Raw genomic sequence first — 15,150 nt, 5'->3', positions numbered from 1 at the left:
TAAGTAGGGTGTGCCACTGATGTACCACTACCTGACTGTGAGGAGAGAATGCAGGCTTTGCAGGAGAAGTGTGGTAAGGAGGAGGAACAAGCTCACTTGACACTAACAGAATAACAGAGTGGGAAGGGACCTTGGAGGTCTTCTAGTCCAACCCCCTGCTCAAGCAGGAGACCATTATACCATTCCAGGCAAGGGGCTGTCGACTGTCTTCTTAATTTAAACTTTTCTCAATTTAAAGTCTCTCAGTAGAGGTCACCTCTTCCTCTCTCTGCATCTCAGTTTTCAGAACTCGTATTTTCCTTATGTTAATCCTTACCAGTAAATGAAGCTTTATTGAGGCAAGTATGCTACCTCACACTGCATGAATGTTTTGGACTTCAGCTCCCTTAAGTTCTGGCCAACAGCAAGAACTGGTGAGAGATGGTTTGAGCTGTAACATCAGGAGGACACCAAGTTGCTCAGGCCCACCTTAGTATCACAGCCTACATGTGTTTATATTGACTATTGTTTCTCCCTTTCTTCTTTTTTCTCTCCTCAGATTTGCTATCCCCCATCATTTTTTTAATTGAAAAGTTTTACAGTACATTTTAAGTATACTCCATCCCTCCCCCTCCCCCCCTCCCCCCCCTCCCCCCTCCCCCCCCCCGACTTCCCAGAGCTGAAAGCAGGGTTAGGGTTAGGGTTAGGGTTAGGGTTAGGGTTAGGGTTAGGGTTAGGGTTAGGGTTAACCCTAACCCTAACCCTCTAACAAGCTTAAACTAAAATATGCTAACCAACTGTGAATACACTTTAAATCCTATCGCACTTTAACTCCCCTTATACATAGGTAAATAATAATACATCTTACAATTCTAATATTCATTCATATGCTAAATGAAATTTTTTAGTCCCATATTTATTCTGAATATATTCAATACATCTTCTCCATTCCAAAATATATCTCTGTTGCGATTGTTCTTTCAGCTATGCTGAAATTTTTGCCATTTCTGCCAAGTTTGAAACTTTTAAAGCCCACTCTTCGATAGTAGGCAGTTCCTCCTTCTTCCAATATTGCGAAACCAAAAGTCTTGCTGCCGTTATTAAATTCAACTATCCCCCATCTTTATTTATAGGTTTAAGAACATGTACATAACTCCCCAGTGACGCTGGGCAGCTTACAAAAATAAAAACTGCATCTGCAATGCCCCAAGTAGTTCAATCACTGTGATACAACACAATGCATTTCCTGGCAAAGGGCCATCGTTGACCATAACAAGCATTGCCAGGGGCCACCTTCCAAGAAGCGGTAGGTGGAGCAGAACAAAAGACATTGACTTCATTTACAGGTATTAAATTTCAGTATAATTCATAGTGTTCAGTCCTATATTTAAAAGCTATATCCAATTATATCAAACACTATAATTTAGTGACCACCTTTAGAAATCTCTTGTGGCCATGCCATAGGCCAGGGGTCTTCAAACTTGGCCCTTTTATGACTTTCGGACTTCAACTCCCAGAATTGGGAGGAATTCTGGGAGTTGAAGTCTGCAAGTCATAAAAGGGCCAAGTTTGAAGACCCCGGCCATAGGCTTTCAAGAGCTCAGTGCGACCTTGGGCCTCAATTCTGCGCTACAACAATCACAATTCACCAGCGTGGCGGCAACAGTGCCAAGACACTGAAGTGCTCAAGGCTGCCAAATATTGCTACTTACTTTGGCGATTCTGCTTGGAAATCAAATTTGAGGCGAGCAGCTTTCATCTGGCAGGAGGAAGAAAAATAAGTTAAAAGCGGACACAAAGTCCAAAACCTGATTAAAGGGCGCTCAATTATAAAGAGAAACTGGGCTCTTTGCCAGTATAATAAAACCTAAAAAGAAAATACCAACAATGAACACAACTACAGGTAGTCCTTGACTTATAACCACAACGGAGCCCAAAATTTCCGTTGCTAAGTGGAAGAGTTTGCTCCATTTTACGATCTTTCCTGCCACAGTTGTTAAAAAGTTGTTCAAAAAGTAACAAAAAGTTGTTAAGTGAATCTGGCTTCCTTAATGACTTTGCTAGTAAGACGGTCGCAAAAGGGGATCCCAGGACACTGCAACCGTTATAAATACGAGTCAGTTGCCAAGCACCCAAATTTTGATCATGTGACTATGGGGATGCTGCTATGGTCATAAGTGTGAACAACAGTCATAAGTTACTTTTTTTCAGTGCTGTAACTTCGAACAGTCACTAAATGAACTGTTGTAAATCAAGGACTACCTCTATTAAGCATGCTGGTATGGCCTATACTAGAATACTGGAAGTGAAATAGATACCTTAAGCAATGGAAAATCCAATCTAAGCTCTTTTCTAACGTTTAATTCACACCCTAACCTCACCTATTCTGGATATGCTGACAAACACTCAATGATGCAAGAGAGGTTTTGTGTTTGCCAAATTCCTGCAGAAAGTTTTACAATTCCTCTCCAAGACATAAAGTTATCCTATCAATCAGGGACAGAGAGAAACACTTGTATTCTGGCAAACTGGCAACATATGGAAAGGAAAAAATCTGGACTGGAAGTTTCTCATCAATTTACTTTTCCTTTCAGTGAGAGCAGAAAAATTAAAGCAGATTAACTGGAGGCACGAATATGGCTTATTTATTATTTGGCTCATGATAATAAAACATTCTAGACAAGATTGGAAAATCCGTGGCCTTTCAGATGTTGAACGGTTTTCCACCTCAGATATTAGAAGTTGTTCCAATGTATCTAAAAAAGGGATCTCCAAATTTGGCAACCTTAAGACCTGTGGAGTTCAACTCAACTTCATGCTGGCTGGGGAATTCTGGGAGTTGAAGTCCACAAGTCTTAAGGTTGCCAAGTTTGGAGACGCCTGATCTAGAAGAAGCCAGGTTGAGAAACACTGACAGCCCACAACAATCCAATCCAAAGCAAATCTGCCTCCTTTTGATAGAAATTGCATCTCACCTTCTTCTCATCTCTCTTGGGAGGAGTATCTAGAACGATTTCTGAAGAATCAAGAAAGGGACTTTGCTCAGGAAGTCTCAGAGGATCTGGATGAAGAAAATAAGAGAAAGAGTGAACCTTTTGAATTGAAAGGAAAAAGTAGAGCTAACTTTGAGCCAATCACATAAACCAAATTTCAATAGACTTTGCAAGGAACAGCAAATCCACGTTATGCTGAGTAGAGATATTCATCTCCAACCCTCTACAATACTTCCCTTGGAGCGAATTATTCCTCTTATTTTACATATTTTAATTTGAACTCATACACACACTCAAACAACACAATATCCCAAGTGAGCAAAATTAAGATTGACGGCTGGCTCATTTCTTTCTTTGGAAGTGTATCCATTGGTCCAGAAAAGGGAAAAATCTGGAAGTAAAATGAAACAGAACAGAGCATGTTGGCGGCACCCAAAAGGACCGCTTGCCGGTCGAACTCCGGATGGCCCCCGACCTTCGCTCCTTCCGGCGGGATCTAAAAACTTATTTATTTGAGCAATCCGGCCTGGTTTGATTGGTTAAGGGTTGGGGTTTTAACATGGTTTTTAATTACTGTTTATATCGGGCATAATATTTAATTGTTTTTTAACTTTTGTACTTCGTTTTTAATATTTATTGCCCTGTACACCGCCCTGAGTCCTTCGGGAGAAGGGCGGTATAAAAATTTAATAAATATAAATATAATATATAATTGGGAGCAATTCCACTATATGATTTCTGAAAGATGAGTGACTTGAGATTGGCTACAGCTCCAACAAAAACCAACAGAAAAGGAGTACATATGATTGCCCTTCAAAAAAACCACTTGGTTCACCAGCATCGAAAAGATTATCCATTTGCTCAAAATGTTTCTGTGTCACTACACTCCATCTATATTAAGGAGTAAAGGAAAGCATTTTAGAAGAAGCTTCACTGTTTTCATCTTTCTTAACAAGAATTATCCACAAAGCAACCAAATAGCTGACCACCCACTATATTATGGCAAATTTCCAGAGTTGGATGTTTCAGCCCGTCTGTTTGCTGACTTAGCTGTAATTTGCATCATATTAGCATTAATATGTGAGTCAAACTGTAAGGAGGAGGTGGTGATGGAAGGAACAATTTTCAGCCCAAAAAGGAAAAAAGGGCTTATTCTTACATATATTTAAAGAAATACAGTTCCATATCTATATCTCTAAAGAGATTGCAGCTCGTAGAAAGATGTAAATATATTGTGTTGGTTTTGAATGGAGATGAAGCATACAACTATACATGTGCACAGACTTTTTTTTTTTAAAAAAAACATACAGTAAGAAACCTAGCAAGAAAGATTGTAAAGTCGTTTTCATTGTCCACTTACATAGATGGGGTCTAACTCTCACTGAGTCTTTTTTCTGTCCAGAAAACACGGAGCATCAACCATTCCACCAATCTGGACAATACACTTCCTCTATGAGATCTGAGAAGATCCATTTTACCTGAAGGCTTTTCTAGAGACTCTTTCTTTGAGATTTGCATTTGGTTACAGGAGACAGCAAAGCAAGCTCACTTTCCAGAGAATATATATTCATCCCCTTCAATTGTTGCATTGAATTACATGCCCGCATTGGTCCACGTAAACCCCGAGCCATACCGTTCCTGGGTAGAGAGTTGCTCCTGGTGCTTCTGGTGACACCCGGACTTCCTTTCTCCATTCTTGGGCTGGCTGGTGTGGGGCCCTGGGCTAAAGGATGGACACCAGAGCCAGGCAATGGGCTGCTGAATAAGAGAAGATGAGAGCACAGTGGAAGCGAGCTCAACCCAGCCAATGTAGGCAGTAAAAATCAGACCTGCTTCATGACCAACTCACTGAGACTTGACTTACAAACCGTACCTTGGACACCACCATCTCTCTGCACATTCCATACCACAATCTGACTAGGACCAGCCTCACTTGTGCTCCATACAATCTTATCACACCCTTTCAGTAAAAGGAGAAGCCTGCCGTTTGGAAAAGAGATCTTTGCATCTTGGAGATGGGAATACAATCGATCAATAATTAATCCACGAAGAAGCAGCTGCTCACAGGGATCCTCTTCCGTACTGAAAGATTCCACCTTCCTCTGCTTCCAATCTCCTCTATTTCTAGACTAGCTTCGATCCATCCAAACCACCTTCCCTTATCCTTGAGGAATCAAAGCTCAGACGTTGAGCAGGTTGCATCTCCAGCTCTCCTCCTTTCCACAAATAAGTAGTGGGCCTCTCTGAAATCCTTATCCAAACCAGGGATAAGGAGAGGAATGAGGTATCTTAGCAAGCTAAGGTCAGGCTGAACAGGAAGTGTTGAAGCAACAAGAAAACTTGGCAAGCAGCAACTATTTTGCTGATGTACAACTTCAGCTCTTTCAAATATTTTAATGCAGGGTTGTCCAACCTTGGCAACTTTAAGTCTTGTGGACTTCAACTCCTGGCTGGGAAATTCTGGGAGTTGGAAGTCCACAAGTCTTAAAATTACCAAGTTTGGACAACCCTGTTTTAATACTTAAAGGGACAACATCCCCTTTCCATGCAAAGTAAGCCATGTTTTAGCTAGCATTAGACTAAGCCAACCCTCAATCTTTAAATAGCCTTCCCTCCAAGCTACCCTTAAAAATATATAGAGTTGCTGAAATTGGGAACATCCTAGTCGCCTCAATTGTGAATCCCTTATTTGGCTTAGGACTTTTTCCCAGCGATACTTTTAAGATGCAGATAATGTTGGTCTACTTTATATGACTACCATAGGGATTATTGAGATAATGTCCATGAATACTCTGAACACTCCAAAAGTCTATTTACCTATGAAATTCTTAAAAGGGTAAAAAAACCCTATTTGTCACATACAAATATTTCTGCAGAAACATGACCCTCAGCTACAAAAGAATTAAAGAAACAAAAACTAAATAGATATCAAGAGAAAAGATATCAGGAAGGAAGGAAGGAAGGAAGGAAGGAAGGAAGGAAGGAAGGAAGGAAGGAAGGAAGGAAGGAAGGAAGGAAGGAAGGAAGGTCCTGCAAAAAAAATTTTTTTTGAAAGTTTTGGCTAGAGGATTTAAAAAGCTGTCCCATTTTCCCAAAATGCTGTAGAATAAGGAATGAATGCCAAAATCTACATCTAAGTGAAATCCTAGATGCATCCCATTAATTCCATCTTTCAAGACCCATTTATTCAGTACGTGTGAGCAAGAACAGCAAAATCCTTGTTTTCCACCTCTGATTGATATTGCAACTTTGGAAAGATAAATACACGTCCCTTTTCACTAAGTGGAGGACTTGATTGCTGTTGCCATATACAGGTAGTCTGCCTAGAATCCTAGGGCTGGAAGGAACACTGGAGGCTTTCTAGTTCAATCCCCTGTCCAGACCAAGAGTCCTTAATTTTATTCTAGACAAATAGTTGTCAGATCTTTTCTTGAAAACCTCAGTGATGTATGGACTTTGCATGGGCAAATATAATGAAACAAGGGAGTCATTTATACAAAATAAGGTAAAGGTTCCCCTGCACATGCGTGCTAGTCGTTTCCAACTCTAGGGGCCGGTGCTCATCTCCGTTTCAAAGCCGAAGAGCCAGCGCTTGTCCGAGGACGTCTCCGTGGTCATGTGGCCGGCATGACTAGACGCCAAAGGCGCACGGAACGCTGTTACCTTCCCACCGTAGTGGTCCCTATTTTTCTACTTGCATTTTTACGTGCTTTCAAACTGCTAGGTTGGCAGAAGCTGGGACGAGGAACAGGTGCTCACTCTGTTACGCGGCACTCGGCCCGCCAAAGTGCCGACCTTCTGATCGACAAGCTCAGCGTCTTAACCCACTGAGCCACCGCGTCCCTTTATACAGAATACACTATGTTAAAAAACCATGATAATTATATCAACATACTAGAAATGTATATGTACTTTAATAACAATTAGACAAGCATATAGAATTGTAATTATCTATTGTTAAATATATATACTTGTTTTTCTTTTTCCTTAGTTATATCTTTTTCATTTTCTTTTAAAAACACACTCTATGTGAGTTTTTCTTCCTTTGACAATGTATTTTTAACTTTGTGGGGGGGGGTCCATTTCTTTCTTTTTGTCACTATCTTGAAAGCAATAGAAAGAATAAATACATTTTTAAAAGATCCTTGTTTTTTCCATTTCAGGCATCAGAAATTTCTCCAGAATTTCTCTGCTCATTGCCACTGTTGTTGGATGACTTTATAATGGGTAAACAGGTCATGAAATGTTCTGTATATACAAATAGTATCTCTTATTACTGCTCACTGCTCACTTTGTAAATGTCTCAAAGATTTGAGCCTTGAATGTATTTCAAAACAGGCATCATGTCTAGAACGGAATATTTGGACAGAAAGATACTTTTACTGAGTTTTATATCCTGTGATGAGGCATGCACCAAAATTGCCCATTTTTGGAGGCTGACTTGCTAGTTTTGTGCAAGAGATTAATAAGAATACAACCCGGAAGGAGGGCAGCAGCTGAGCTTCAGTGCTCAGTCATTTTATTTCTGCACCACCATAAAACAATTGCTCACTTCATGCGTCTAAAAAGTACCACAGTCTGATGGTTAAGTTTTGGCTCAGAAAGTTGTATGAATGCCACACTGTGGGTTGCATGTTATGGTGTACATCTGAGTGTTGCTATGTAAACCTGGCCACTAGATTAGTCAACAAGCCATTATTAAAACAAACGTGTAATCCAGCCTATACACACACATACACACACCCAGAGACGATACAGTTTCGACAATGAATTTATCAGTATTTCATCTTTCATAATCGTAAGATGTTATTGAGTTTTCATGGAATGAAACTTGTGGGGGAGGGGAGCACGGAATCTAAAATACAAATCCCTGCTTAACTATGAAACACTTAAAGTGATCTTCTACGGCTTAAGTGGCTTAGTGAAGGAGGCCAGTTGCCTAAGCTTACAAAAAAAATTTTGCAAAGAACTACCCCAGCTGGGTCACATTATAGTTACCAACAGTGCTTTTTTTGTAAAAGAAAAAGATGCCGGAACTCACACATGTTATACAACCCACCTTGCCTACCCTACAAGGTTCCATCCAAAAAAGGTGCCGGAACTCCATTCTGAGCGTTCTATGACAAAAAAAGCCCTGGTTACCAAACCACATTTTAGTCTAGAGCAGAAGTCCCCAACCTTTTGGGCACCAGGGACTGGTTCCGTGGAAAGAGGTTTTTCTATGGACCGGAGAGTCTGTGGTTTTCTGTGCTACCTGCATCCCACAGATGGGGCTTTGCTTGTTTGTGCAGACCAGTTGCTGGCATGCTGCAGCCTGATACCGGTCCACGGACCGGGGTTTGAGGACCCCTGGTCTAAAGCAGCATTTCTCAACCTTGGCACTAGACGATGTGTGGACAACTCCCAGAATTCCCCAGCCAGCAAATGCCAGGGAATTCTGGGAACTGAAGTCCATATATCTTCAAGCAGCCACGGTTGAGAAACACCGCTCAAGAGTGTCCTGTCAACAGCCACTGCCTCTCAACTTGAATTATTTTTCAGGATTATCAGACAGACAAAAAAGGGGTATTCTGTCCTAAAGCCGTCATATGAGAGTTAGTAACTCTCTCAACAACGAATCTGGAAAATATTCAAGATGAAGGAGTTGCAGTAGCAAAATATTAATTTTAGGATATGGTACAAATTGATATAGTAATATTTTATACAGATGGTCCTTGAGTTACAACCATTCATTTAGTGACCATTTGAAGTGAATTGTTGAACAGCGCTGAAAAAAGGGATTTATGACTCTTTTCCTATGATCAACTTTTGCAATCTCCATTGAGCAAAGTCAATGGAGAAGTCAGAATCACTTAACAACCGTGTTACTTACTTAACAACTGCAGTGATTCAACTGCAGTGTGGCAAGAAAGCTTGTAAAATTGGGCAAAATTTACTTAATAACTTTCTCACTCAGCCACTTAGTGGCTGTAAGTCAAGGACTATCAGTGAGAAAATTAATTAGTGAAACGGCTTGCCTCCAGAAGTTGTGGATGCTCCATCACTGGAGGTTTTTAAGAAGAGACTGGACATTCATTTTTCCAGAATGCTAGAGGGTCTCCTGCTCAAGGAGATTGGATTAGAAGACCTCCAAGGTCTTCCAAAATTGTTATTCTGTATTCTGTAATGATATTCCAGTATTCTTTACTGTTAGGTTTGCATGATATTCTGATCCATGTTTTGTTTAATCCTAGTTGGGTGAAAAAAATCACAGTGAGCTACTACATAGAACATGCTAAATCATAGACCCAAGTTTACAAACCATAATGATGGGGTCCATTCAACATGCTGAAGCTAAACCAAAACCAAAGCAACTGCATTATAGTTTAGGGCCATGCCTGAATTAATTTTGGAGCTCCAAGATCTGGTCTGGAACTTTCCCCACTATTCTTTCCATGTCAGAACCAGTTCCAGAAGACAAGATTCAGCCAGCTATCCAAGATGGGCATCAAAAGTTAGAATTTTGACTCACGTTCCCCTAACACATTTCCTCTTCTGCTCTCTCCATAGCCCCAGACAGCCATTTTTCTCTGTCGATGACCCTAAACAGTTCTTGCTTGCTTTCTGTTTGCGTGTGAGAGGCAGGATGTGCAAAACAGGATGAGTCCTGATAAGAACAGCCTTGCTGCTTCAGACCTAAAGGTCCACAGAGTTCTCTGTCTTACCAAATACTTCACTGTTTCTCAACTTTAGCAACTTTAAGAAGTGTGTGAAGTCCACGCTTCTTAAGCTAAAGTTGAGAAACACTGGAATAGTTTTTTTGGACCAGATCCCCACTGCTCTACTCAGCTAATGCAATTAGTCATGCCCTGCACTTCACTGCCACCCTCTGCCACCCCAAACCTTCCCAGATACATTGCTTCAAGACCTGGAAGCTTTTTCTGGCAGGAGTCTGAAAAGCCGCACACAACGGGGAGATGCTTCAGTTCAGCAGGCAAAGAATTCAACTCATCTCTTAACACATACACCCACGGGCACACAAACACACACACACACCCTCCCTCCTTGCCAAGGGAAGGGAGCAACACTTCTGAATGAAACCTTTCTACCCCCTCAAACTTTTTCCTCTTTCAACCCTCCAGTTACAACAAACTTTCTCCAAGGCCGCTGCCTGCAGAAGGGAAATGCAGTCGGACGCATCTGGAGACCACCGCGTCCTGGAGACCACCGCTTAGGGATGGAAAGCTGCCCTCCTCCCCTCTCCCTCCAGCATGCTGCTCCCCCTTGCCGTGCCGTGCCTTGCCTTGCACACACCCCAATTCCTCCCCCCACAACCCCCACCCCCACCCGCAAACTTTTTTCCAGGCAGGCTTGCAACAGATCCACCCGAGATGCTTTTGGGATGACGCTACCCTTGCGAGCCAAGGTGTGGCCGGCTGGCAGCTGCAAGGAAGCAGCAAGCGGCAAGCCGGGCACCCTGCATGCCAGCGCCTAAGAGTTGTGCCAGTCTCTCCCCCCTCCACCCCACCCCCCCACCCAATCCCACATACTCACCAGCCGGCAGGGAAGGCCAGGGAAGAGGCACAGACAGAGGAACCAGCCTGGGGACTCTGTGTAGAGAGAGGGGGGAAAAAAGAGAGCTGACACGGAGAGTGGCGCGGGGAGAGTCTGAATTCGTCTTGCGGGCGGAAACCAGCCAGCAACAAAATAGTTAGCCAGCAGAGAGGGAGGGAGGGAGGAGGGAGGGAGGGAAGCAAGTCCCAGGCAGGGTGCTGGGAAAACCAGGGGGGGGGAGAGCAGGCAGGCGGGCAGGCAGGACACAACAGGGTCCTAAAGGCCAACTGGTCTAGAGCAGAACGGATACCCAGCCAGGCATTTATTTGGAAGAGGCAGACAAACATCTGCAATGTTTTTTTTTAAAAAAAAAACATTAAAAACATGTTGTTTTTAAAAAAACATTAAAAACATGTTGTTGTTTTTTAAAAAAAAAACAACTAATCAGGTCTAATGTCCAGTGACAAAAACCATTTGAAAATAATCTATTGGGAATTTCCTGACCGTGAGAACAATTGATCGGTGGAATGGCTTTGGCTCCGGAAGCTGTGGGTGCTCCATCCCCGGAGGTTTTCGAGAAAGAGACCCACCGGACGGCCATTGGTCCGGAATAAGTAAAGGGGGTTAGACTAGAAGACCTCCAAGGCGCCTTCCTACTCTGTTGTTCTGTTACTGTTATTGAATTCTGTTTCATTTATGGTTCGTGTTTCTAATGTTAATGCTTGACGTTTTAATGTTTCTAACTTGTCCACTTGCCGATATTTTATTGATTTGATTCCCATTTTGTTATTTTTACAAATAACTCGAGGAAGCAAAGATATGCAACGCACATAATACTCCTTCCTCCCCCTATTTTCCCCACAACAACTCTGTGAGGTGGGCTGAGCTGAGAGATTGGCTCAAGGTCACCTCACCTGGCTAACACCGGTCCTTCCTTCCTTCCTTCCTTCCTTCCTTCCTTCCTTCCTTCCTTCCTTCCTTCCTTCCTTCCTTCCTTCCTTCCTCTTCCTTCCTTCCTTCTCTTTCTTTCTTTCTTTCTTTCTTTCTTTCTTTCTTTCTTTCTTTCTTTCTTTCTTTCTTTCTTTCTTCTTTCTTTCTTTCTTTCCTTCCCCCCTCCCTTCCTTCCTTCCTTCCTTTTTCTTTCTTTTCTTTCTTTCTTTCTCTTTCTTTCTTTCTTTCTTTCTTTTTCTTTCTTTCTTTTTCTTTCTTTCTTTCCTTCCTTCCTTCCTTCCTTCCTTCCTTCCTTCCTTCCTTCCTTTTTCTTTCTTTTCTTTCTTTCTTTCTTTCTTTCTTTCTTTCTTTCTTTCTTTCTTTCTTTCTTTCTTTCTTTCTTTCCTTCCCCCCTCCCTCCCTTCCTTCCTTCCTTCCTTTTTCTTTCTTTTCTTTCTTTCTCTTTCTTTCTTTCTTTCTTTCCTTCCTTCCTTCCTTCCTTCCTTTTTCTTTCTTTTCTTTCTTTCTTTCTTTCTTTCTTTCTTTCTTTCTTTCTTTCTTTCTTTCTTTCTTTCTTTCTTTCTTTCTTTCCTTCCTTCCTTTTTCTTTCTTTCTTTCTTTCTTTCTTTCTTTCTTTCTTTCTTTCTCTTTCTTTCTTTCTTTCTTTCTTTTTTTCTTTCTTTCCTTCCTTTTTCTTTTCTTTCTTTCTTTCTTTCTTTCTTTCTTTCTTTCTTTCTTTCTTTCCTTCCTTTTTCTTTTCTTTTCTTTTCTTTCTTTCTTTCTTTCTTTCTTTCTTTCTTTCTTTTTCTTTCTTTCTTTCTTTCTTTCTTTTTCTTTCTTTCTTTCTTTCTTTCTTTCTTTCTTTCTTTCTTTCTTTCTTTCTTTCTTTCTTTCTTTCTTTCTTTCTTTCTTTCTTTCTTTCTTTCTTTCTTTCTTTCTTTCTTTCTTTCTTTTATAATTAATGTAAGATGCCCAGACTTGCTTGATAGTGAGATGGCATATAAATTTAATAAATAAATAAAATAATAAAATCCTATCCATAAATAACAACAACAATCTAGCTTGTTTCCAATCTGCTTTAATTTGGGGGATTTTTTTTTAATTCTGCTTCATTGGATGTCATTTAGAGAGTCTCCTGGGATGGTGAGAAGGCCATTATAGAAATCTAATAGTAAATTAAAAATAAATTAATTTCACATGTGGTAACAAGGGTAAGCAAGCCCCACTGAATACACGTTCACAGTGTGTCAACCAACCACTGATTAATTGTCCTTACGTGACTAAATCGACCCAACTGCTTGGGTTCCCCCTGTACAAATATAGAGAAGTTTTGTTTATTATTTACTCGCTTATTAAATGTACAGGGTTGTCCAGTTCTGTCATAATTCTGGGACAGCATGAAACAATCGAAAACAATAGAATACAAAGCAATATTAAAGCAAACATCTTAGAAAAAGAGTGCCAGTTTGGTCTAGCGGTTAAAGCATCAGGCTTCAAAGCCAGAGACTCTGAGTTCGAGTTCCGTCTTAGCCATGAAAGCCAGCTGGGTGACTTTGGTCCAGTCCCCCTCTCTCAACCCAACCACCTCACAGGGTTGTTGTTGTAGGGAAAATAAGAAGGGGAAGGGGAATTGTGTATGTTTGCTGCCTTGATTTATTGATAAAAATATTAAAGGTGGGATACAAATAAGTATAATATATATACAAATATATTTGCAGAGCAAACGTTCCCTAACCAGTCCATCACCTACTCTGTCCCAAGGCTGGGAGAACAGCCAGTTGTAAGGGTTTGTTTGAAAAGGGTTGTGGGGGGGAGCATACAAACATCAGGGAGGGGGTTGTCCCAGCCACTGAGATCTTGATTAATTGATGGGACTCTGATCTTATAAAATACAACAAATCAGCCAACCACGTTTTTATTGTACTGTGCTGTGCAAACACTACCACTCAGAATTACTTCCCAGCAAACACTACTGGATCTTATTTTATTTTTATTTGTTCAATCTCAATTATAGTGCTAGAAAAGACTGCAGGTATTGCTCAACTTACAACCATTCATTTAGTGGCTGTTTGAAGTTACAACGGCAGCGGGGAAAAGTGGCTTGTTGTGGCTGTTTTTCACACTTAGGACTGTTGCAGCAACCCTGTGGGTCATGTGATCAAAATTCAGACGCTTGGCAACTGGCTCACATTTTATGACCGTTGCAGTGTCCCGGGGTTATGACCGTTGCAGTGTCCCGGGGTCATGCGATCCCCTTTTGCAACCTTCTGACAAACAAAGTCAACGGGGAAGCCAGATTCACTAAACAATCCTGCTACTAATTTAAGAACAGCAGTGATTCACTTAACAACCATGGCAGGAAAGATCTTAAACAAGGCAAAACTCACTTAACAACTGTCTAACTTAGCAATGGAAATGTTGGACTCAATTGTGGTCGTAAATTGAGGACTACCTGTCCTGAGAATACCAATGGATAGCCAATAAAACATACAACATACAGCATGCTGGCTGGAGAATTCTGGGAGTTGAAGTTCACGCATCTGGAAATGGACATGTTTGAAAAATGGTGATATAGAAGCTACTGTGTAAAAATCCATTAATAAAAACAATACACAAGAAACCACAACGGTCTGGTTTCTGTTTATTCCTTCCTTGAATGTTACCACCCCTATGAACTGATTGTTTCTGATCCTTCTCTGCTGTGGCTGTGGAATACTGAAGAAACATCCAGATTTGAATTGCATTACACAAGCGCAAGTGGAGAGACACAAAGAGGAGACTACATCAACGGAAGGCTATAAATACCTACGGCTGTCAACCTTTTACTTCAGGACTATGTTATGCTTATGTGTGTCCTAAAATAACTTCATTTGTTTCCTTTATCCTTTTACATGCAGAGTTAAACCAATCATTTCAGGTACAGGCATGCCAGAATGTGCCCAGGATAAGACTTTTTGGGTAGACTCCAGCACTTAAGACTTACATAATGCTTCACAGTACTGTACAGCTCTCTCTCAGCAGTTTTCAGAGTCAGCCTATTGTCCCCAACAACCCAAATCCTCGTTTTACCGACCGCGGAAGGACGAAAGGCTGAATCAACCTTGAGCTGGTCAGAATCGAACTCCCGGAGTGAGCAGTGAGTTAGCTTGCAGTACTGCGTTCTAACTACGGCTCTTTTAGATGGTGTGATTTTTAGCTTACAACAGTTCATTTAGTGACCGGTCAAAGTTACAACAGGACGGAAAAAAATAACTGATGATCGTTTTTCACACTTAGAGCCGTTGCAGCATTCCCACGGTCATGTGATCAAAAGTTGAATGCTTGGCAACTGGTTCATATTTATGACGGTCGCAGTGTCCCGAGATCATGTGATTCCCCTTTGCGACCTTCTGGCAAGCAAAGTCAACGGGGAAGCCGGATTCACTTAACAACCAGGTTACTAATTTAACAACTGCAGTGATTCACTTAACAACTGTGGCAAGAAGGGTCATAAAATGAGCCAAAAGTCCCTTAACAACTGTCTCACTTAGCAACAGAAATTTTGGGCTCAGCTGTGGTCATAAGTCGAGGACTACCTATATATTTGAGTACTGCGGGTCCTCTAAAGTCAATCATAATCTGAAATGAAACAGATAAATTTGGAAAGTGCTGAGAGCGAGTAGGAAGACTCAAGCGGATCCCTTGCTCAGCACAGGATCACAAGGGAGATGCCATC

At 41.3% G+C, this 15,150-nt stretch overlaps 1 protein-coding gene across 7 annotated transcripts in view; it reads right to left on the bottom strand.

The window, feature by feature from the left end:
• Positions 1-15,150, bottom strand: part of SORBS3 (sorbin and SH3 domain containing 3) — a 66,207-nt gene that overhangs the window by 11,583 nt on the left and 39,474 nt on the right. For 4 of the 7 annotated variants that reach the window (XM_081333480.1, XM_081333477.1, XM_081333478.1 and 1 more), the window contains exons 12-16: positions 13,934-13,975; positions 10,506-10,561; positions 4,606-4,730; positions 2,955-3,040; positions 1,692-1,738 (exon numbers count right to left, since the gene is read on the bottom strand). In XM_081333480.1, coding sequence (XP_081189606.1) covers positions 1,692-1,738; positions 2,955-3,040; positions 4,606-4,730; positions 10,506-10,561; positions 13,934-13,975 — 356 coding nt within the window. The remainder of the gene's footprint in view (positions 1-1,691; positions 1,739-2,954; positions 3,041-4,605; positions 4,731-10,505; positions 10,562-13,933; positions 13,976-15,150) is intronic. The other 3 variants (XM_081333481.1, XM_081333482.1, XM_081333483.1) reach the window with 3 other exon arrangements.

This window comes from Vipera berus (genome assembly GCF_964194415.1).
Source record: "Vipera berus genome assembly, chromosome: 8".
Classification (NCBI taxonomy): Eukaryota; Metazoa; Chordata; class Lepidosauria; order Squamata; family Viperidae; genus Vipera; species Vipera berus.
The sequence above is the reverse complement of the archived record's forward strand: the minus strand, read 5'-3'. Positions and strand labels throughout refer to the sequence as shown.